The sequence below is a fragment of the Delphinapterus leucas genome, chromosome 20 (assembly GCF_059928025.1).
Source record: "Delphinapterus leucas isolate spDelLeu-1000000601 "Yukka" chromosome 20, BTC_Dleu_Yukka2, whole genome shotgun sequence".
NCBI lineage: Eukaryota > Metazoa > Chordata > Mammalia > Artiodactyla > Monodontidae > Delphinapterus > Delphinapterus leucas.
The window spans coordinates 13,234,665-13,259,271 of NC_143148.1; the positions used below are offsets into that span (position 1 = coordinate 13,234,665).

At 48.4% G+C, this 24,607-nt stretch overlaps 1 protein-coding gene across 9 annotated transcripts in view; it reads right to left on the reverse strand.

Annotated features, from left to right (window-relative positions):
* SAMD4B (sterile alpha motif domain containing 4B) overlaps positions 1–22,507 on the reverse strand; it is a 37,387-nt gene extending 14,880 nt beyond the window's left edge. The window contains exons 1-4 of one of the 9 annotated variants that reach the window (XM_089902846.1): positions 16,191–17,892; positions 11,534–11,594; positions 10,521–10,577; positions 8,866–9,268 (exon numbers count right to left, since the gene is read on the reverse strand). In XM_089902846.1, the coding sequence (XP_089758972.1) occupies positions 8,866–9,061 (196 nt within the window). In that variant the 5' untranslated portion in view covers positions 9,062–9,268; positions 10,521–10,577; positions 11,534–11,594; positions 16,191–17,892. The other 8 variants (XM_089902849.1, XM_089902847.1, XM_089902843.1 and 5 more) reach the window with 8 other exon arrangements.
* Positions 22,508–24,607: the final 2,100 nt, after the last annotated feature.

Genomic DNA, 24,607 nt, shown 5'->3' on the forward strand with positions numbered 1-24,607 from the left:
GACTATCAAAACACCCTCTTTCCTGACTTGGAGGACAATGGAATACAGTGGTTAAAAGCTTGCGCTCAGGAATTCCCTGGCAGTCCAGTGGTTAGGACTCCGCACTTCCACTGCGGGGGGCACAGGTTCAATCCCTGGTCTGGAAACTAAGATCCCACATGCCATATGGCTCGGCCAAACAAAACAAAAAAACCTGGAATCAGATGGTCTGGACTCCCCAACTCACTAGCTGGACCTCTGTCGCTTGAACCTCACAGAGCACTGATTTCCTCACCTGAAAAATTCTGAAGATAATTACAGTACCCAATTCACAGTGTCGCTCTGAGATTCAAGAAGCTAAGAAAGAATGGGAAGTGGCCTGGCATACAGAACATAGTTAATAAATGCTTACTGTTGCTTTTTAAACTGGACTCAGCCTCTAGATTCTCCCCTTCCAATTCATCCCATACACCCAGATGGAGTGATCTTCCTAAAGCACACCAGGATATCATGTTCCTGACCAGGAGCTTATGATGGCAACCAGCACCAATGGACTCAAGTTCAAGAGCTCCTAGCCCAACATCACCTTCATTTCCAGGGCACTCCCCCACCTCCTATTCCTCCAGATAAAAACTTGGTTTAGGATATCCCCATCCTCCCTGGGGCTCTCTCCATGCCATATTCATCCAAGCTTCCATACTCAGGCTGAGATTCAACGCTTTAGTCTGCAACAGTCTCCTTCCTCCTATCCAAATTCTACTTCTTTTAGGGATTGCCTACACCTGCCCTTCTCCAGGAAGCCTTCTGTGGCTACTCCACGCCCTGGTGATCTGGTGATGTCTCCTTCCCATCCCATCGTCTGAGGGCCTGTCTGTCCTGTGAAGATGAGTGAGGCTTCCTCTCTCTACCCAGAAGTGAGCTCCCCAAGAATAAGGCCCCAAGCTAGCCACATAAAGGAGGCCTCGGTACTCCCTGGTGGTCCAGTGGGTAAAACTCCATGCTCCCAATGCAGGGGGCCTGGGTTCGATCCCTGGTCAGGGAACTAGATCCCACATGCATGCCGCAACTAAGGGCCTGGATGCTGCAACTAAAGGTTCCTCATGCCGCAACTAAGACCCGACACAGCATGAATGAATGAATGAATAAATAAATAAATATTAAAAAAAAAAAGGAGGTCTCAGGAAGGAACTGTTACAGGACTGACTGTCCTCCTTGAAAACCTTGTTACCACTTCCATGACTAGCTCAATGGAGTGGAGGATGGCAGGTAATGCTGATGGGGCAAGGGAAAGGGACAAAGTATACCAATACTTGAGAAAAGAAACAATGATCAAAAACTGGGACCAACTCTGCCCTCACTCTTGGGCAAATGAGCTCATATCTATAGCCACCGTAATGATTTTCAAACACCTAACAAGGAAGTTCTGAGAGTTGAGTTACTGGGATATTGGTGAGGTCTTGGAAAGGGACAAAGGAGCTGGTTCTAACCGAACAGAGCTAGGACCCCAGAGGGGTGGGTGATGAAAAAGAACAGGCAGTGATGTGGCTTATGTCCCTCCTCTCCTACTTACTGATGTAAATGTGATCACTTCACTGAGCTCTACTTTCTCTATCCGTAAAGTGGGGCTCACAATCATTCCTACCTGGCATGGTTGCTATGAATTGAGGCCAAAGCACAAAGGAAGGCACAAAGTAAGTCCTCAGTAAACATCAGCTGTCATTTCTAACACCATGGTTATTATATCTTACAGGGGCTCCTTCCTTTTGAATACCCACAGAGATTCTCAAGGCATAAGCCAACTCCCGGACAAGGAAACAGAGAGGCTGGGAATGGGCATGTATAGAAGGAGGGCCTCAGAATTCTAGCCATCTGGATTTCAAGTGAGCCCTGATCTGGATCCCTCTGTCTCTGATGGTGTCTCAACCCAATTTCCTTAAGGCTTAATATTCCAAGGACCTCTGGTCTCCTTTGGCCACACTACTGATCAGACACCTGGCCACTGGAAGCCTTGCATTAAAACCTGAGAAATACCTTTTTCACGCATTTCTTTCCCTTAATGACCTGTCTGGAAATTTATGGCTTGGGAATTCACATAACTAATTCTTACATCTGTAGCTCTAAGAAAATGAAACACATACACCTCTCAACTCCTGGCCATATAAGTGCACATTTTCTTGCCTGGGCCTCTCTGACCCAAGCTTCCTAGAGAACCCCTGTTAAAGTGTTCAAGGGTTCATCCATTTATTCAGAGCCATGTTATGCCCACAGTACTGGCCAAAACAGAACGAAGAGTAATACTACACAATAATAGTAATAATGGATATTTACTGACCATTTACTCTGAGCCAGACACATGCTAAGAACATGACCGTCTTTCATCCTCACCTCAACCCTTGTTTTAGCACGCCCATCTTGTAGATGAGAAAATACATTTGGGAAGGTGATGTCCAAGGTGACAGAGCCAAGATCTGAACCCAGGTCCCTCTGCCTCGAAAACTGGGAGGAACTTTTACCCACAACCCTCTACTATCTCTCCAATGCCGCCTATCTTCTTCTTCCCCCTGTCCCTGGCTTTCAAGATCCCGTTCAGGACCTGCCACACAAGGCTAGGAAACCTCATCCCCTCCATCCATCTTCTCCTGATCTAGCTCCCCATGACCATGAAGCTATCTCTTAGGTCAGCTCCATATCTAAAGATCTTTCCAAGGTGGGATAAGCCTTCCTGACTTCAGGGAGTCTTCACCTTTTGAGTTCTCCCACCTCCATCTGGCACTGGATCACATGGGAAGGACCTCCCTGGTACTCCATTTTCCTGACTTAGTCCCTGAGTTTTTAGTTTTTGATGAGAAGGAAGAAGAAATATAGTGACTGAAGATTAGGGACAGAAAGTTAAGGACTTGCGTCCCAGGTGTGGTATAGTTGCCTGGGCAATATGCCTCCTCCTCTGTAAAAGAGGGATTACAGGGCTGCTGAGAGGATTTAGGGAGACAATGAATATAAAGCACCTGACAGAGTCTGCCCATAGTAAGCACTCAGTATGTGACTCAATGATTGGTGTTTTTCTCCCTTCTCCTCCAGCAGAGTTGGCCTACCCCTTTAGCCCTACCCTGATGCTCTCAATCGCTGTTGTTCAGGCCTTGCAGGGTAGGCAGAGGCATCTGGGACAGAGAGAAGCCTTGTCTAGTCCCTCCCCCACCCCAGAGTACTGCCAGGGCTAAGGGACACAGCTTCTCCTCTGGTACTGCCAGGGGACATGACAGAAGAGCCCCAAGGGTTGGGCTCAATGAAGGACCTTGTTCTACTGCAGTGAAAGGGGAGAGCGGTTTTGGAAGAATGGAGGCTGACCCTAGGGAAATGTGTGTTCATGTGTCTGTACAGCGGTGAACTGGGAAGGGTGGGCCTCCCATGACTGGAAAGCATCAGAGAGAACTGGAACTGGCCCAAGGAATCTGCACAGCCTCAGGCCCCTTGGGGTGAGCCCAGCAGGGGCTGCAGATGATGGGGAGGGCTGGAACTTCTAGTTTCCCGCCCAGGGCAGAAAAGTCTGGCCCAGAGTTGAGGCACAGCAGAGGCCCAATGAATACCTGCACAGCTGAACCCTGGTGGTCCCCTGGAAGGTAGTGGCGTCTTTGTGTGTATAATGTGCCCTGTCTAGGATCCCTTGACCTCAGGTCTCTCTGTCTCATGACCTAGAAGAGTATACTGAGTAAAGAGTACAAGTTCAACTGGCAAACTTGCCTGGATTCGAAATCTAGCTCTGCCTCTAAGACGTAGGTCAACATAACTGTGGGCCAGTCCTTTAAACCTCTCTGAGCCTTGGTTTCCTCTTCTGTACAATGGGGGTAGTTAAAAGCCCCTACATCACAGGGTTATTGTAAAGATTCAATGAGACAGTCGGGCAAAGCACCTGATCTGTGTTAAGTGCTCCATGCATTTCAACTATTATTGTCATTGCTGATGGTTGAAGATCTAAAGCCTACGCTATTTCGGGGCTGGAGGGAGCAATTCACACAGGAGGGCACATCTGGTCTCCCCCTTCAGATTCCCCACAGGGGTGGGGAATTTCATGCAGTTATTTACCAAAAACAGACACGTCTCTGGTTCCTCTGAGCTAGAGGCACAACAAGCAATGATGAAATTCTGGAGGTGGGTGGATGGGGGAGGGGACTGGGGAATGCTGTGATGTCAATGACTGCTGCTCACCAAGCTGCAAACCTGGACTCCAGAGAGGATGAGGGAGACTGCATATGAGTGCTCTCCTTGGCCAGGTGACCAGAGCTAAGTAGGTCATGACCCTGGTTGCTGGCAAATCACAGGCGCCAAATATATCTTGGAGACTGCCGTAAGAGCAAATCCATTTTTACATGCTGGGCTGTTGTAACAATCGTGGCAGCCTGAGGCACCAGCCAGAGGGGATGCGTTTTGGCTCCAAACATGCCCCTCTATGCTTCATCCCATCTCACACAAACATAGGGGAGGGCAAGGGGGTTCACATTTTTGTTTGATGAACTGTGTTAGTAGAGCTTGAAAGGGGAGGGTGGAGGCATTAGAGTTGAGCTTGGGTGACTCACTCACCCACAGCCCCTTCTTGACCTCGGTTTCCCCACCCAGATTCGATGAGCCAGAGAGGGCAGGGCTTAAACCTGCTGGATAGGGGGACTCTGACTCAGAGGACAGGCGGAGGGAAGAAATGCAGGAAATGTGGCCCAGGAAGCTATAGGACCAGGGAGGGAAGGAGATTTCAGCTTCCCCGGCCCCACCCTTCTGGTCCAAGTCAGCATGGGAAGTGGGGTGGGTTGTAGGATTACTCTAATAGCTCCAAGTAGGCAGGGAAGACAGCACTGAGAGAAGGAACAGGGATAATGACAAGGGGAAACCTGGGGCTTCTCCTTCCCTGTTCCAGAGACCCTTGGGTGTTGCTTTTCTGTTCCCAGGTTTTATCTCAGACTCTGCTTCCATGAAACCAATGCTGGCTGCCCGGGCTGGGGGACTTCCCTACCCCCTCCTAGCTGCTTGAGAGGAAGGGACACAGCCCAGACCAGAGCCTCTTCCATGCCCCTCTTCTCTCCACTCCCAGTAGGTCATGTGACAGTACCTTCACCACCTTCCTGGGCCCACCCAGAATCAAGTGTCAGCATCAAAACTAGTAGTTCTCCACTAGATGCACACAAGGGCCAAGTAGGGAGCTTAAAAAACACCAAAATCTCTGGAGATAGGACCGAGGCCTCGGGTCCTTTTTATAAAGTGACTCTGACATGAAGCCAGCATTGGAACCCACTCACCGAGACTGAGCTCTCTGCATTCCCTGGCCCTTTCTGAGAAGGAGATGGGTGGGTAGGCAGCTCTGACCCAAACCTGAACCCAGGGTCTCCCTGGGAGAACTGAAGGAAGTAGCAGGGTTGGATGGGTGGGACATGGAGTATAAACCCAGAAAAAGGCAGAGGATCTGCCTCACTGTTCGGCCCTCCTGGCCTGATGGGATCTGAAAAGCTGAAGAAGAGCTTCAGACCCTGTTATAGGCAACCCTTATCCAGAATTGGTAGACCAAATGAACTGAAGATTTGGTTTGTGGGGTAAGTGTGCATCTTGGTGGGAAGGAGGGACAGGTTCACTGAGGGGCCCACCCCATAAAATACTAAGGGCTACTGATGTACTTGGAGAGTATCTAGAACAATCCCCGTACTGTCTAGTGAATCCTCAGGCCCAAGAGGGATGGGGCTGGCCCACGTCACAAAAGGTGTTAGTGGCAGAGCTTGATCTAGAACTCCTGGGTGTCCTGATTCCTATTCTCATGTCCCATGACAAATGAATCATCAGTAGAGCATCATCTCTCAAACTGCCTGGTCAGCAAGAGAACTTGGGTACCCACTACCAGGCCTATCCTCTCAGGACTCTGATTGAGTGGGTCTGGGTTGGGGGCCCAGAAATCTGGATTTTAGGTCACATTCTCCCCCATCAGGTGATTCTGATGATGCAAATTTGGGAAACACAGTGGGATGGGAAAGCCGTAATGAACAGAGGATACAGAGCTCCTCCAAGCCCTCCAAAAGGATGCAGGCCTCCAAGCCCAGGAAGCAGCTCCTTCCTTCACAAATAAGGCAGGGCAGCTGCTCTACCTGAGGTTGGGAGGGAGACAGGAGACACAGTCTTGGAGCCCCAATGTCTATTAGGAAGAGGCCTTCAAGGCCCCACAGGATTTACCTCTGTGATCACTTCTCTCTCCAGTCATGCTCTGCTCTAATCCTGGCAGGCTTCCTGCTGACTCTGGAACACACCATGGCCCTCCCTCTCTTCCCTCATTTTAAGTTTTCCCTAACTCTCCATCCACCTAAGTACCAACTTGTTTTCCTCTCACCACCTGACATGGGGCTATGGCTAAAGACCTTGATTCATATATTCATTCACTAGTCAACTCATTCCACAGCAGTTCTCAAGGACAGGCATTAACCACAATATCTTAATGTAAACCGTCTGAGATGGGTCTCAGGCATAAAGTATACCATGGTATAAAGTGTAGCATGTCTTTCAAGGGCAATGTGGTAACAACAAATATTTTAAACATACATAACTTGAAACTAGCAGTCCCACAGAATTCTAGAAATTTATCCTAGAGATGCTTAAAGGGTACTCATTACAGCACTGCTTTTAAGAGTAAGACCAAACATACCATGCAGTAGAGCCTACTGATCAAGAGGAAGAAATTTAAAGTCAAATTCCAGCTCCACCTCTGACCAGTTGTACAACCCAGGGCAAGCCACTAATCTCTGCAGACCTCAGTCTTGTTTGTAAATGGGGGAGTTAAAAGGCCTTCCTTACAGAGCTGTTGTGAGGGTTACGAGTAATAAAGGTAGTAAAGCACTGCTTGATACACAGGTCAGGCTCTGTTACCTTACTATTCTTACAATCAAGCAGCCATTAACAACAATGAGGTGTACACGTATGTGCTGAATATGGAATGATCTTCAATACTGTTAAGTGAGAAAAGCAAATTGGTTAATATGTGCAATGTTCTTTGTGCTAAAACAATCAAAACAATGAAAAAGCTGAAGAGAGAACTTGTATGTGCTCATACGTGCACAGAATATCTCATAAAACATACACAAATTGGGAACGTGGAAGTCTGGAAGGGGACCTCACTTTTTACCTTTCATATGGTTTGATTTTACCACAAATTTTGAAAACAAAAGCAAAAACTAAAAATGCTCTAATAAATAAATAGCAGTAAGCACGGGTGTGATTCTGATATATAGCCAGGATTGGCACCCAATGCTCACCCAACTCCCTGCTCAGGATGGGGTGGTGGGGATGTGTGACCAAGCTTCTTAAGACACTGGCCTGCCCCAAAGGAGCCCCCACTCTAGGGGCAGAGCCATACCACAACCCCAGAATGCTCGCCCTGGTGCTAGAGCAGAGGGGAACCCTCCCTGGTGGGGAGGATGGGAGGGCTGTGAAATGGCTGAGGTCTGGGCTTGCTGGAGCCAAGCTGGGTTCCTGCTGCCCACTGTCTGCGAGACAGGGACTTAAGCTGATGATTCCTGGCCTGAGGAACTGTCTTCCCCTACAGCCATGGTGCTTCTGTGAATTGTACATAAAAACTCAGAAAAATGAAGGTGACTGCTGCTAAGACGGGTAGGCCTGAGAAGAGGAAGGAAGCAGCTCTGGGGGTCCCCAAATCCCAATCCTAGCAGCCCATGCTGATTTCCTCACCTATAAAATGGAGACAACAACATTACCTATCTCATGAGGTTGTTGCGTGGACTAAATGAGTTACTGACAATAAAAATAACAGTTAACATTTATTGAGTGTTTAGTACATGCCAGGCACTGTTCTCAGAGGGGTCGTAACTAACCTAGAAGCACAGTTATCATCTTGATTTTACAGAAGAGGAAACCAAGGCTCAGAAAGGTGAAGTTACTTGATTATACAGCAAGTGACACAACTGGGATTTAAACCTCGACAGTCTGACTCTAGAGCCACCAAAGAACACTGTTTTCAAAGTTACTATACAAGTAAAACCAGTACTTGGCTTGTTGTAGGGACTCAATATGAACCGTTATCCTGAGGAAGAACATGGGAAAAGTTTGGACACGTGCTACATGGGGTCCTGGGGTCCCCTCCCCAGCTAGCTTTCAGGTGCACATACTCCCCCTCTTCTTTGGCCTCCATCACTCCCACCCGTCACCTAGGTCAACACCTCTCCATCCAGCCTTGTGGAGGCCCAGAAGGCCAGAATGGCTTCAGCAGTGCCCCTTGAGATGGTTCTCTGGACTGACTCCTCGCTAGACCTGGGGCCTGAGGGAGAGGTTCTAGCAAAGCCTAGCTCACCCATCCCAATGTCAACTTCGTGGGACAAAGAGCACTTCTCTACTGAGTGTTCAGGAAACTGATACGGACTGTATCTAAATTCAAAACTCTTGAAGCTGTTTATGCCTTAGGTGCAACCTACCTTTGAGGGGGTAAAGAATAGTATAAGATGACATGTGAATTTTGGAAGAGTTCTAAAATTTCCTCCTAGCTCTGACGTCCCGTAGCTTGAGAAATGAACTAATGCTCACCTTCCGTCCCCCTTTCATAGGTAATGACTTTAGTCTGTTCCTTTTAGCTGCCCAGACCAGCCACCCTACATGATCCTTCCTCTGTTACGGGTAGTTTCTAGTTTGCACTGCACTCCCCCAGGAGTCCCCCATTCCATGTCTGAGGATTTCTGGCAACTAAGCCCCAGAAGAGCCATGATGATGACCTGGGAGGTCAGGGACTTCTCACCTACCAACAAGCCTAGAACCCACATTTCTTAGTGCCATTGCTGGGTAGGCCTCCTCAGACACCTGATATCTGTTCCCGTTCCAGGTCTCCCTCCTGCTGTGCGCCCATCGCTGGAGACTCACCAGCACTGTTGGCCTCCGACTCCAGCAGGTGAATGTCATTGCAGTCCGCCAGTGAGTGCTCCAGGCAGAGCTGTAGGAAGCGGGCCTGGGTGCGGGTGACCCGCTTCAGAAGTGACAGCAGGGCCACTGTCTGTTCACACTCATTCCAGCCCTTGAACCAGCCAGCGAGGATGCCCACCTGGTCTCGGAACATCATGGTGCCAGGCCTGGGGCCAGGGTGGGGGGGACGGCGGTGGCAAGGGCCAGCGCCGTCACATGGTCTCGGCTGCGGGCTCCTGTTACCTCTCCCCTGAGGGCCAGGGCTTGAGGATGTTCCCTGGTGTGGTGGCAATGGGTGGTGCAGGGAGGAGGACACCTGCTCACATCGGGGGAGGTCTTGGTCTAGCCACTCCTCTCCAGGCTCCTGGAAAAGGAAGCAAGGTCGTCAGAGAGAATGAAGGGGCTGGAACTGGCCTGGTGAGTGTGGGCTGAAGGGGTAAGGAGGCCTCATGCCTTCCTCTTTCAAGGTACCTACCCTGCTGAGCTCCTGGGAGAAAGATGAAGCTAACCAGATACTAAACCAACTCTCCCTCCAATCTCCAGATCCAGAGAAAAGGCTTGATTGGGACTCAGAGACCCAGACAAAGAAGATGCTGCCCCTCAGGTCTGGCTGTCACAGGGCCAAAGGAAGTGGATTTAAAGCAGAGAGTAAGTTGGCAAGATATTCTAGATGGGAAATAGGAGACAATGCACACTGTGGCAAAATATCTGAATTAATGGAGACCTGGCCCCAGGTGACATGACTAAGCAGACATGTGATGCTAAGCACATGCCCTTTCCTTGCTGGTCTCTGGTCACCTCCTTCAGGGGGCTGGGCAGAGTGACTGCTCGCCTGCTAAAAGGACCCTATGGACTCTTTGTATTGTTTCAAGCTAAGACCCACAAGGCTAGGATATAGGTGGGTGGTGACCCTGGTGGAGATCTCAGGTATGTGGATAGCTAACTGATCAGTAACTGGGTGCCTAAGGGTAGGGGCAGAGGTCCTTTTCAAAGATCTCCAACATGCTGGGGGGATCTCATCTGTTCCAACCCAGCTCTCCCACTCTGATCTCTAAGATCCCACCTATCCCTGTTCTGAAGTGAATCTCTCCCTTCTTCTTCATTCCCTTGAAGGTTACTCCTGACCCAGGTCCTCTGGGTTGGGATGTCCCCTTGGCTCCCAGACATGGCAGCTTGTCACTCAGACTCCTAAGAGCCAAGAGGATACCAACCTGAGAAGGCGACACATCAGATGTTAAAAACTCCCAAGCAAGAAAGTGTCCAAATTCCTTTTGCAGGCAGGAACTACACAGGAGCTGTGTCAACTGGGCAGACAACAGGCCTATTCTTCAGCTGACTGGTTTCTGGACACTACTCTTAAGGCTTTTTCTAAGTGTCTCCTGCTCCAGGTCTCCACTCACATTTCCCCTCTGCCTCTCTTGCAACCAGTGCTCTTGGCTCCATCCCCAAACCATTTGGCTCCATCTCCCTCTGGCTGCCAAGAGGACTGAGAACTCCATACAAAGACCCATTGAACCTGCTGGGCTAGGTTTTAGGGAGCTATTGCCATCTCCCTGAATGTCTATGCTCCTGCTGAGGAGGGCTGTGAGGTACAACTGACAATGGCTGTGACTCACCTCAATAGATCCTCAGTGGGACAGTTGAACAGAGCAAACTGGTCTGGCTGTCAATCCCTTTGGATATAAGAAACAAGAGAAAGTGTGTGTGTGGGGGAATGAAACCTTGCTCCCAGCTAAACAAGCCTCCCAGAAATCTTTTCAAAAGACAAATCAAATGTTGCCTCCCTGGCTTAAAATCCTCCAATGACTTCCTACTATATTTAAATAAAATGCCTACAGGGCTCCCTGCAAGACTCTGGTGGCCCCTCCACCCTCCCTGTGTACCAAACTCTTGTTCACTTGGACCTATCCATGGCTTCCCCCAGACCTATGCATGGCTGGCTTCTACTTGTCACTCAGGTCTCAGCTCAATGTCATTTCCTCGGAGAGCTCTTCCCTGACCATCCAATCTAAGGAGTTTCTCTCTGTCACTCTATTAATGCTATTTCATTTACTCTATATAATTTGGCACCCTTAGATATCATATTTTTGTTTGTTGTTTCTCTCTTCCCAACAAATGCAAGCTATATAGTTGCGCAGTGCCCAGGACAGTGACTAGGACTTAGAAGGTGCTCAATATATATTTATTGAATGAATAAATGAAAGTGAGCATGGAAGCCACACTTGGGACTTCTACAGCCCCTGGGGAGAAGGTGATAGAAGGAATGGCCCAAAGGATGGTAAAGGGATTTGGAAACCTTGCCCTAAGAGAACAATTTGAAGGCACTGGGGAAATTTCCCCTGGGGAAGAGAAGACTCAGGAAGAATGGCATAACTGGCTTCAAATACCTGAAGGGGTAGCACACAGAAGAAGAATTAGATTTGTTTATTTACTCCAGAGGAGAAAAAGGGTAGATGGCTCTAAGTGAGAGGCAACATGAGATATGGGAAATGTTGAAAGTCAAGAAAATTCAGTTCTAGTCTTGCCCCAGCCACTCTGTCACTTTAATCTTTGAGCTAGTCTGCTTCCCTTCTCTAGAATGTGTGAGATAAGGAGCGAGACTGGATCAGACATGACAAATGTGTTTTACCTCACAGGCTAACTCCAATCGATTGGTAGTGGCTGCCCGGAACACTGCAGTGAGAAGGGTCCTGAAGAAATGAAGCAATGGCAATATCCATCACTGGAGAATGACTAATAAATTGGAGCACACCTCATATAAGGGGATGTTAGGTAGTAATTAAAAATATGCTTGATCTTGATAGCAGCATACAAACAATATATTTAGATCTAAGTAGTGTTTGATCTTTAACTACCAAGATGGAGGGATGTCCATAAGTACATAGTAATATGTACAATCATGCCATTTTTGTAAAATGAAAAAAAAAAGAGCCATATACAAAAGCCCTTATATATCTCATATGTCAATGTCTATGTATGTATGTAGAAAAATGTGTATGCTGTTCATATTGGTTACCTTGGAGAGAAGGGGGAATTATTAACACTCTCTTTATATAACTTTGTACTATTTCACTAGTTGCAAATGAACATATATTACTTTTGTAATTTTTAAAGATAAATTTAATTTAAAAAAATTAAGGCTGCATTTTACTTTCTGGTTCAGTGAGAAAGAGTAATGTGATTGATTATCAATGTTTGCCCTGGATACGGGATGGATGAGTGGTAGCTCATGTGCCTGAAAAAAATCAGTTTCCCTTCCCAGCTCCAGCATTTTGTGGCTTTCAGTCCCAAGGAGACAGCAGCTGCCTCAGCATAAGGAAGAATTTTAAAATAATGTATCTGTCCAAGAATGGAACTGGCTGCCATATGAGGAGGTAATAAGCTCCCTGGCTGCTGGAAGTGGTCAAGCAGAGGCTGGATGAATATCCCTTGGGAGTGGGAGGGATTCCTTCACTGGGTGGCAACTCATAAGATAGAAGGACATGTTACTATTTCAGAGGGAACAACTGTGATGGGAGGTTTGCTATGCCAACAGCGTTTACGGCAAAAAGATGACCAAATCCACAAACAGACCAAAGTTGTGCACACTCTTTCCTATAAACACTTTTACTGGGTTGTTACTTTTCCCAAGCAACAGCACTGTGCCCCCCAACAGCACTGTGCCCCCCAAATAAACTGCTGACTGAACATTAATCTAGTTTCTTCCCCTGAGCCAAATGCTAGAAGCAAAGCCTTGGGACACAGCAGGATCTCAAACATGATGCTTACAAGGCCAGGTTTTGAATGGAGCAGGCTGGTGAGGACTACGGTGAGCTGGAAAGCACACGCCCTGTCTGAAGGGAGAAGTTACTATTTAGCTCGAACCAGCTGCTGCCATGTAGGGATTTGGGTCCAGTATTGTTAGATCTTAGATTATTATATACTTGTTTTAAAGAGGAGCCAGAAATCTGGATTTTTAAATAAAATCCCATTTTTAAATGTTGGAAAATAATTCATATTAAAAGAGCAACAATGAACCACTATACAGAACAAACAAAGCCTGGGGCCTGCAGTCCTTAGACCAGATAGACACAAACTGTGATAAGACCAAAAGTCCGATAACTATCCCTCTCGAGGGCCTAGAGAAGGTCCTACACGTTTAAGCCACCCCACTGCTCAGGAAACATGATTGGCAGAGAGGATCTAGTGCCCAAGTATGGCTTGGACAGTCCTCAGGAAACACTGGGGCTTTAGGTAACAAACAGTCATGTTTAAGAATATACTATTAGGGGAGGGACAAATTAGGAGTTTGGGAGTAGCAGATACGAACTACTATATACAAAACAGATAAAACAACAAGGTCCTACAGTATAGCACAGGGAACTATATTATCTTGTAATAAACCCTAATGGAAAAGAATATGAAAAAGAATACACACACACACACACACACACTTAACTGATTCACTTTGCTGTACACCAGAAATTAACACAACATTGTAAATCAACTATACTTCAATAAAAATCATCCCTAAAGGAAGTGTTCCTATGTTTTGGACAGGAGAATGCTGGGTGTTTGGTCTGGATGGTGACTGGAGAGGAGAACTGGATGGCTTTCCTCCATCAAAAAGCCAGAGGCCCCCAGCTACCTCCTCTCCTGCGTGCTTGGCAACAATGAGAAAGGAAGACCTGGCTTGGTGAGACTGGCCAGGGAAGAGGCATCAGCCCTGACTATTTGAAGACATCTTACTGTGGTAGCAAATTACTATGATACATTCTGGTGGATTTGTATGCCAAACATCCATGCCCATCTTCTGGTACCAGGCCCCTAAATTCCCTTTAGAGAATTAACTGTCTTTCTTGGATCTAGGAGCATACATGGAGTAAAGCCTGGCCAAGGAAAGGCCTCCCTGGACTTTTGCTGGAAATATTGGGGAAAATAAGTTCTTGGTTAGGGTTGCTCAGATTATACAACATCTTCTGATAGTCCTGGTTGCCACTTCTGCTACCTCACAGTGAGGGCCTTCCTCAGAATGAAGCCAATACAGATGAAAGCAGAGTCAAAAGAGGGGAGAAAAAGAGACCTGTTCACATCATTTGAAGACCTGTCTCCAGTTAGCCTGAAGCCCCCCATCCCACCTCCCCATCCCAGACTTTTCAGTTACATGGTCCAATAAATTTCTTTTGTGTTGAGGTCAGTTTGAGCTGGGTTTCTACCACTTAAAGTTTCAACTTTAAGCCTTGACTGCTCCCATACAAGAGAATTCACCACTGCTCTAGTCTCCATCCTTATGTGACCAAAAATGACTCCCTGCCTTTGAGAAAAGACACTAGAGGGGAACCCCTATGGTAAAGTCTTTCAAATAGTCCAGCAATATGGCTGCCATACTTGGTCTCTAAGAGACCAAGTAACCTTCTTCAGAAGCATCTTCTAACCCTGGAGGGTGGGAAATGGAGTCAAAAGTTGGCTAAGAGGTTCCAGGAAAAACTGTCCACTGGACTTTTTCTTTGGCCCCAGTGAAAAGCAGCCCACATACAGGAGGCGCCTCTGGAGGTCAGCTCTCCTCATCCACAAGCAGCACTGTGGAGTGAGACCTGGCTGAACCAGCGCTCTCCTACTGATACCAACTTGCTGTGCTGACCTTTGGCAAGTAACTCAGTTTCTTCCTCAGTGAAGCTTGTTGTAAGAATGAGATGAAAGAATATATATAAAAACACCTAGCATGATGCTTCAAATGTCTTCACATCATATATTATTGTATCATGTGCCAGGCCTTATGCTAATAGCTTTCCATGGATGAGCTCATCTGATCTCAAAAACTATAACTATATATATGTATATAATAGTATTCTCATTTTACAGATGAAGACACTGAGACACAGAGAAGGTCAAGTCACTTACCCAAGACTGCACACAGCTAAGCTGAGATTTTTAAGGCCAAGCAGTCTGCTTCTTCCTGCAAATAATGCTACAGTGTATTTATTTATATTTAATTATATAAACTTATAAATATATATATATTTATAAGTTTATACATATATATATATATAAGTTTATATATTATATATTTATATATATTTATAAGTTCCCTTCCACTGCCTAGAAAGCTGGACCAAGCTGGACCAAAGCATATACCCTTTAACGCCAACATCTCTGGACAAATAACGGGAGGGTCCTATTAGCCTTCCCACCTATCCCTAGCCTTTCTACAGCATCCACATAGGCCTTGGAGGAGCTTGTTCATTTCATGAGTAAAGTAATAGGCTAGTTACCTAAGATTAACTCACTATCCCAACTTGAGAAGAACAGGAGAATGTCAGAAGCCAAGGGACCCCAACTTCTCTCTTATGAAAACCAACCATTATTTTCAGAAACTCGTGAAATATGTATACAAAATATGTATATTACTGCCTCAGCCAAGAATGAGGCTCTTGTATGAATGGTCCTGGAGAAGGGAAGGAGAGGAGGGGAGAAGCCAGGCAGGGCCTCCTGGAAGATAACAGAGCCTGGGGAGCTCTGGGAAACCTGCATAATTTGGGGCAAATGCTCTTACCTTGCAGTGTCTGTTTTTTCATCTGTAAAATGGGTTTAATACTAGTACCTACTCTCATAGTGTTGTGAGGCATAAATACCCTCACAGACTTGTTACCTAGTATCATCATCCTGGATTCCTCTTTCTCTAATCCCATCATTAACTCCTGTTTTCTCAACATGGAACATGTATATCTGTATCCCTCCATTTTTACTACCACCACCATATTCAAGTCATCATCCTTTCTCATCTGGACAAATGTATTGCCTCCTGCTTCCATTCTTGCCCCTGTTTTCCTTGCAGAAACCAGTGAATTTTCTTTACAAACAACCAAACAAGCAAACAAATCATGTCACTGTCTTGCTTTAAAAATCCTCTAATAGGGACTTCCCTGGTGGCGCAGTGGTTAAGAATCTGCCTGCCAATGCAGCGGACACGGGTTCGATCCCTAGTCCGGGAAGATCCCACATGCCGCAGAGCAACTAAGCCCGTGTGTCACAACTACTGAGCCTGCACTCTGGAGCCCGCGAGCCACAACTACTGAGCCCACATGCCACAACTACTGAAGCCTGTGAGCCTAGAGCCTGTGCTCCTCAACAAGAGAAGCCACTGCAACGAGAAGGCCGCGCACCGCAACGAAGAGTAGCCTCCACTCGCCGCAACTAGAGAAAGCCCGCGCACAGCAACAGACCCAACACAGCCAAAAAAAAAAAAAAAAAAAAAAAATCCTCTAATAGCTTCGCAATGCTCTTATGTGAAAATGTAAACTCCTTACCATAGCCCACAAGGCCCCACATGATCTGGCCTCTGTCAACCACTCCAAGCCCTTGCCCCTTCTGCTTCACTTATGCTTCAGCCACAACGAGCTCCTTGATGTTCCTTGAACACATCTGAGGGGTTTTGCACTGGCTGACCCCTCTACCCGAAATGTTCTTCCCCAGATCATCACATGGCTGGTTCCTTCTCATCAATCAGATCTGGGTTCATGTGTGCCCCAATCTTCCTCATCTCCCCAGTAGGAAGGAGTCTTTGGTCTGATATCGTCGTCAAAAAGTGTTTCTTCAAAGGCTGCAGCTCTTCCGGAAACACCTAGACTGTAAGATCCACGAGGGAAAGGAAGACTGTGGCTGTATTATTCACGGCTACATTTTCAATTCCTAGAATAGTACCTCGCACATAACAGACCCTCAGTAAGCATCTGTGAAAAATTTCCCCACCTTGCAGCAGTCCTTTCTCCACATGTAACTATGCTTAGATTAGAATGCCCAGCTCTTAGATCTTCCCACAACTGGTGCCTTCTCATCTTTCAGGTTATCAGGCTCAACTGTCACCTCCTCAAAGAGGCCAATTCTGACCATCCTGTGTACAGTGGCCAACCTCCCACCCCCTTCACACTGTTTTAATTCCTTCATAGCACATATCACTACCTGATTTCTTTTGTTTATATATCTTCCCTCCATCAGATTATAAGACACAAGAGCGCTAAGACCTTGACTGTTTCATTCACTGGTGTATCTCCAGTACCTAGAAAAGTGCTTTCATAAATTGTTTAATTGCTGGAGACGTCTGAGATGTGCACACTCTACACTGCTGTTCTGTTACTTGCCCTCGACCAGACTCTATTCAACAAATTTACCCTAAAACAAACAAAACAAAACTCTACTCACAGTAATCTACTTAACCTTCTTCTAAAGTTCTGAGCCCTAGAAACCCAAAGCTGAGGTAAGGAACTGAACATGAGTACTCCTGGATTCCACTACCCCAAGGCTATAACCAAACCAGGCCAGTCATCTCATTCCTGTTTCTCCCAGTGAGATCCCAAAGGCAAGTCTGGTGGGGTGAGACCAGCCATAAACTCTCTGGATCCAAACGACCATAGAGAAGAGAATGATTGGGGCTGGGGAACAGTGAAGAGGGGGACTACCATCAACCCTCAGAAAGGTCATGGGATGGAATCACAGTCCTGTCTGGTTTAGCAAGCAAGAGAGTCTCTAAGACTGCCGCTCACCTAAACATGTCTCAAAGGATCTTCTGTCACCATTTCACACTTATTCAGAGAGGAAACTGTTTTCAAACTGGGGCTCTCAGGAAAGAGTTCTCTTTCCAGTGAGACTGCTAAGAAGGTAGGGTTTAAGCCTACAGTTGCTGAGGGTCATCTTTGCCGTCACAAAGCAGAAACCAGTTGAGGATGAAGCTAAGTCAGTGGAGAAATGGGGAGAGATTACTAGGAATATTGAACTCCTGGATGCAGGTAGGTCTAGAGCCATCCTAGTTCTGGACTTTTCAGTAACATGAGCCAATTAATTCTCTTTATTTTTATTAAACCAGTTTGAGCTAACGTACTGTCACCTATATCTTAGAGTCTTGGTTGATATGAACTTTTTTTTTTTTTGCTAAAACTGAGCACTTATATACAAGGCATTGTTCTAAATACTTTATACATATTAACTTATTTAATCCTTATAATAGTTCTATGAAGTAAGATATTATTACCTTCATTTTTCAACTCTGGAAACTAAGGACCAGAGAAGTTCAATAACTTGTCCTAGGTCACAAAACAGGGGGTAAGCAATGATGTGGGATGCAAATCCTGTCTGGCCCCAGAGTCTGCATACTTGATCACTACACTACAATGCCCCATTGCACCCAACCCTATCTGAACAGAAAATCCAACTCTCTGACCCCAGACACTATCATCCTGGGACGGACAGAGCCCAGAGACCTTCTATTTGTGCCACCTGTCCTCAATTTCATCCTTTGTAAAATGAGGATAATCACAGTTTACCTACCTCATAGAGTTCCTGTGAATATGAGATGAGACAATACATGTGAAGCACTTAAACAGTGACTGGCAGATAATAATTACTCAATAAACAGTGGTCATTAACATTATTACTCTGTGGGTCACTAGAGTGCAACTGGCAAATACAATGCAGATGGAAGAGATCTGTTTTCTTTCACCTCTGTCCTTTAGGTGAAGAGAAGAGATGCCATGGGTTAGAGATGAAGAGTCTTTCTTGTCTTTCACCCACTGCATAAGCTGCATCCTCTGCCTGGAAGACCACTCATCCTTGTCCCAACTCTTGTGGAACAGCACCCAGAACAAATACCACCTCTTCTATGAAGTCTCTCCAGATAGAGGGTGCCTTCTCTCACTGCCAAATTTCCACAGTATATAATTTGTACCTCACGTTCTGTCCCGTGTACCTGCCCAACCTATCTACTGTACTGTGAGCTCCCTGAAGGCCAGCCCCAGTATTTACCTCGTGATCTGTTTATTCTTCTCAAACTTAGAGAGAAACAAAAACCCTTGGAGAAAGTTGAGAGCCCTGTGGAGGCCCCAAACCTACAAAGGCTGAGGAGGGCTGAGAAGCCAACTAGGATGGGGTGAGGCAGATCCCCAGGAATAGGACGTGGGGTAGCTAAGAATTAGGAAACAGCACAAAGAAAAGCTCCAGATGAGAGAGGGTGGGGAAGGCAGCCTCTCCTAGGAGGAGTGGCAAAAGGAGCTGGGTAGAGAGAATAAAAGAGGGGAGAGGAGAGGAGGGGGTGGATAAGATGTGTTGAACCTGAATGGGGAGTGAGAGTAAGGAACTCAGAGATTTCTGACCAAATGCAGGAAGAGCTGCCCATGAGCCAATGATTCCTAATAACTTACAGAGGGAAGGATCCCAGCTTGTGGGATTCAGAAAAGAACAAGTTACATCCTGGTACTTTCCAAACTCTCAGGCCAGTGAGGATGAGTGGACAAGTACATGAAAAACTACAAGGAAGAAGATGAGCGGTGCTCTAAGAAGTACAATGGAAGGCTCTGGGCAGTAAGACACAGAGAATGAAAAGACTGGAAGGTGCCTTAAGGCAAGGGTGCCTATGTGGAGAACAGATGAGGAATAGATAAGGAGAAGAGATGGACATGTGTGTTCAAGAAGGGAGCAACTTGAAGCAGAAGCACAGAAAGGGGATGGTATGGAGGGGTGGAGGGGAAGCCAGAAGGAGAAAATGCTGAGGAAGATCTGAAAGGGAACCATTCAAAGACGGAATATGAAGTAATTGCTCAGAGGGTGGGGTAACCTTGTGGAGAAACCAGAAACCTTTCAAAGAGGGTAAGGAATCTTCTGGAGGGTAGGTACTTCACAAAGGGGACTCCCAGGAAAATGGGGGTGGGCAGTAGGGCACAGAGGCATATGCTGAGATATCTTTCAGGGGGGCTTTCTGTGGGGAAAGGGAAATCCTCTTAGAGGGCAGTGGTTCTCAAACTTGAGCATGCATCAGAATCACCAGGAAGGTTCCTAAAAACAGCTGGGCCCTACTCCTAGGTTTTCTGATTCAGCAGGTCTGGGTTGGGACCTAAGAATTTGCATTTCTAACAAGTTCTCAGGTGATGCTGATGTTGCTGGTCCAGGGACAACACTCCGAGAGCCACTACTATAGGGGGAGGGATTCTTTTGTGAGGAGGCCCTCAAAGTGGAAAAAGGAAGGAGAAGGCTTCAGAGAGGAAAATCAGGGGAGTCTTCAAGGAGAGTCTAAGGAGGGTGGGAATTCCCTGGCGGTTCAGTGGTTAGAACTCCATGCTCTCAATGCCGAGGGCCTGGGTTCAATCCCTGGTCAGGGAGCTAAAATCCCACAAGCCTTGCAGCGCAGCCAAAAAAATAAAAACCTTAAAAAAAAAAAAAAAAGAGTCTAAGGAAGGTGTTAAGGGTCTCTCCATCTCTCTGAAGGGAAGATCTAAAGGGAGGAGGGGTCTATGAAGATAGAACCTAAGAAAAATGGTCTGAGAGAAAGATCTCCGAGAGTTGGGATTTCAAGAGGTGAGGGTATCTCTTGAGGATCTGTTTAATAAAAGGGGACATAGAGACTCTTGAGAGGGGGAGTCTGCAGGATTCTGGGGGCCTATGGTGGGATAATGGGGGAAGGAGGCTCAGATCTGAGAAGGATCTCTAAGTTGATTGCAGAGGAAGGAGAATGGAGATGAGAGGGTGTAAATGGGGGTTCTAAAAGGGGTATATCTGATAGGGCCCTGAATAAGGCTTCTTGGGGATGTCGGAGGGAGAGCCTGAGAGAGAGTGTTCTGAGGAAGTCTTACAAAGTGCTGGAGTTGCTGATGCACAGCAATTTTGGAGAAAATTCTCTAAAGGGAGTCTGTGGAGGTGTGGTCTTCTGTGAGAGATCTTAGATTTACTGGAGCAGGATGACAGAGGCCTTTTTAGGAACAGCTCTCAAAGAGCTCAGATGAGAAACTCTGAGTAAAGGTCTCAATAGGATATATGGGGAAGGTGGGTCTTGGGGTGGGGGAATATGGGAACATCAGAGTAGAGGGTTTTTCAAAAAAAAATTCTGGGACTTTCTAAGAAAAGGAGCCGGTTGGTGCTGGGGGTCTTCTACAGGTGGTTCTAGAGGATTTGAGGGAAGCTGTGAGGGTGAGTTCAGGGAGGGAACTATCTAGGAAAAGTCTCTTAGTAAGGCAGGAGGTCTCTAAGTGCTGATTCAAGGGTCTCTGTGCTGGAAGGGTCTCTGGGAGGGATTTCAAGGGCGTATCTCAGAGGGCTCAAGGAGGTGGCTGGGGTCTCTGTGAAGACAGGAGGAGGTCTTGAAAAGCTGCATCTCAGAGGGGTCATGAAGAGAGGGTATTAGGGTTTACAGGGCTTGTGAGGAGGAAAGTTCATCAGAATAGGTCTAGAAGGAGAGATTTTGAAAGGGGGATTCGAAGAGCGATTCTAGAAAATATCAGAGAGAAACTATGAGGAAACGTTTTGGAATCCTGAGGAAGCAATTTCTGGAACATTTTGTGTGGGTTACTAGGAGATTTGTGATACATGAAGAGGGTTTTGGAAGAGACTTGTGGAATGTGGAAGAAGAGTTCTCCAGAGATTTCAGGGAATCTCTGGAGGAGATTTTTGGGATAAGTGAGGAGGGTCTCAGGGGAAGATTTCTGGGGTATCTGAGGGTGATCTCTAGGGCATTTCAGGGTGGTGAGATTTGAGAAGCATGAGGAGGTCTTTGAGAGAGATTTTTGGGACCTGTGGGAGAGGCCAAAGGGATGACTTTTGGGATATGTCAAGGGGGAGTGTATATGGGAGATGGATTGGTGGCGGCGGGGCGGGGTGGCGCTCCAAGTGAGTTTTGAGGATCCGAGGCCATTTCAGAGAGTCTCTGAGGAAGATTTTCAGGGGACATCAGGGGCATTCTGGAGGATTCCAAGGGGAGGGGCTCTGAGATTTGGGGGCTATGAGTGGAAAATCTCCAAGGCGATTTCTGGTATGGGGGTAGGTGGGAGGGAAAATTCTTGGGATGTGTGAGAAGGAAGTCTGGGGGAGACTGTTGGGATGTGCGAAGCAGGTCGCTGGGGGAGATTTCTGGAATGTACAGGGTCTGGAGAGGATTTCGGGGAATCTCTGATCTGAAGGAGATTTTTAGGGCTTACGAGGGAGGTTCCTGGAGAAGATATCTGACACATATCGTTGGAATATGAGGAGTGGCCCCGGGGAAATATTTCTGGACGGAGGAGGAGATTCGGGGATCTGGGACCAGACGGGGGTTCTCTGAGGAAGATATTTGAGGCGTAGGACGGGGTCTGGAGCAGACGTGTAAATATCAGGGGTGGCCTCTCGGGAAGCCTTTCGCACCGCGGAAAGGTACAGAGGGCTTCGGGCGGATTCGGGGGGTCTGTGGGCGTGCCCTCCAGGGAGGTGTCCGAGGTACACCTGGGGGGGGTCACGAGATAGGCTGCTGCCGGGCCCCCCGGCCACCCCGAGGGGCGAGAATTTCGGAGAGAAGCTCGAGAAGCGGCCTGTGAGGGCGACTCGGGGGATGGGTGTGGGAGATTCTCTCGAGGGTCGGGACCCCGGAGGCCCGCGCTCCGCGCCCGCCGCCTCCCGGGGTCCCTGAGGGGGCGGGGCCGCCCGCGGCCTGGGGCGCCCTGAGGTGAGCCCCGCGCGCTCCGACCCGCCGCCGCCCCGCGTCCGCCCGACCCTGCCCACCACTCACCGCCTCGGCCTCCGCCGCCGCCGCCGCCGCCCGGGCCTCCTCAGGCCTCCGCCACTGCCGTCGCCCCCTCTCCGGCCCGCGAGCTCCCCTCCCTCCTCCCTCACCGACCACCGCCGCCGCCACCGCCGCCGTCGCGCTGCGTCACCGCGCCGTGCGTCACCGCCCCTGGCCCCGCCCCGACGGGACTGCCGCGCGCCGGCATTAGCTGACGCCGCGGAGAGGAACGGTACGCCCGCCAACGGGCTGCGAGGGCAGTCCGAAGGGCGGGAGGTGTGCGCGGAGAAAGGCGGGGTCCCAGCGGAGAAGGGGGCCGCGGGGGTTGAACTAGGCCCACGAGGCCCGCCCCCCGCTCAGTGGGATTGGCCTGCTGCGCGGCTGACGGGCAGTCAGCCCGGCGGGCGGGGAAGGGGCGGGGCGCGCGCGGCGTTGCCACGGGCAACGGGCCCTGCGGAGCCCGGCGGAGCCTGGGATTGGGCCTCCCGGCCTGCAGGGGACAGTCTCGCGCGCGTCTACCTCAGCGGCCTCGAGCTAAGTCACAATTCCTGATTCTGGCGTTCAAGGCCCGGCTGTGCGCCCCGCCTGCACGCTCCGCTCTAGGCCTGGGCCCTGCCACCACCTGACTGTCTAGGTTGCGAGTAACCGCTCCGGCTGCTGGAGTCTCAGCTTTCCCACCGCAACCGTCTGTGAGCCTGTTGCTTCTTCTCTCAGATAGGAATTGAAAGAGAGGAAGCATTTAAAAGTGCCGGGCAGGGCTTCCCTGGTGGCGCAGTGGTTAAGAATCCGCCTGCCAATGCAGGGGGGCAATGGTTCGAGCCCTGGTCCGGGAGCAGCTAAGCCCGTGTGCCACAACTACTGAGCCTGCGTTCTAGAGTCCACGTGCCACAACTACTGAGTCAGCGTGCTACAACTACTGAAGCCACCACGCCTAGAACCTGTGCTGCACAACAAGAGAAGCCACCGCAGTGAGAAGCCCGCGCCCTGCAACGGAAGACCCAATGCAGGCAAAAATACATAATTAATTAAATTAAAAAAAATTGTTGATAAAGCGGTGGGTGCAAAGCCTTCACTAAGTGGGAGTTGTTGCTCTGACTGTTGTAACCTATTCATTCCGCACACTGTCCTGGATCAGTGTGAACTAAGCAGAGCAGGGCGCTCACTCAGAAGGCTGTCAGGTGACAGAGGCGTGGTTATTAGAGGAACCCAAAGAAAGGCAGTCGGAGTGGAACATAGAGTTCACCGCGGAGTTTGGCCTCTTGAGAGAGTTTGGTTTTGTCCCGAGGACGCTGAGGAGCCATGGAAGGGCTTCAAGCCAAGGAGAGTCAGTGGGGGTTTGCAAAGATGTCTCTGGCTTTTATATGGAAGATGGATTGGAGGAAATAGAACTGGAGCCGAGAGTCCAGGGAGGCAGCTGGGGTAGGAGAGGGGCGTTTGCACCAGGGTGGGACTGTGGGGAGTGGAGGAGGAGTGGGTGGCAGGGCTGGATGCCCAGGAGGCCCGGGGAACCTGCTCTGGGACTGGGTGGCCGCAGAGGGGTAGGGAGGGAGAAGTTCAAGATGAGGCCCTCTGGCTAGAAGGTTGGGGGGATTGGGGGCTTCCCTGAGAAGGAGACCCAGAGGAGAAGCAGGTTAGGAAGATGCTGAGCCCAGTGTGTGCCACCCAGCGTGAGGATTTAGGCGGCTCCACACCCCTGGGGCTGGGGCTTAAGAGAAAAATTGGGGCTGGAAACCAAGATCTGAGGGTGATCAAAGATGGTAATTGAAGCTGTGGGAGTTAGTGACCTAGTGTGCGGTGGGTATGAAGGATGAATGGAGACAAGGACTGGACAGAACCTTGAGAAGAGGAGACGTATAAGGTTTGAGCAAAGGAATTGACACTCTCAACAAAGATTGAGAAGGAACAGCCAGAGAGAGAGAGGAGGAAGAAAACCAGGAAAACATGGCATCTCAGACGCTGTGAGGAAAGGCCATTTTATTAAAAAATTTTTTTAATTAAAAAAATTTTATTTATTTATTTTTGGCTGCGTTGGGTCTTTGTTTCTGCTAGCGGGCTTTCTCTAGTTGTGGCGAGCGCGGGCTACTCTTCGTTGCAGGGTGCGGACTTCTCATTGCAGTGGCTTCTCTTGTGGAGCACGGGCTCTAGGTGCGCAGGCTTCAGTAGTTTTGGCACAAGGGCTCAGTAGTTGTGGCTTGCGGGCTGTAGAGCGCAGGC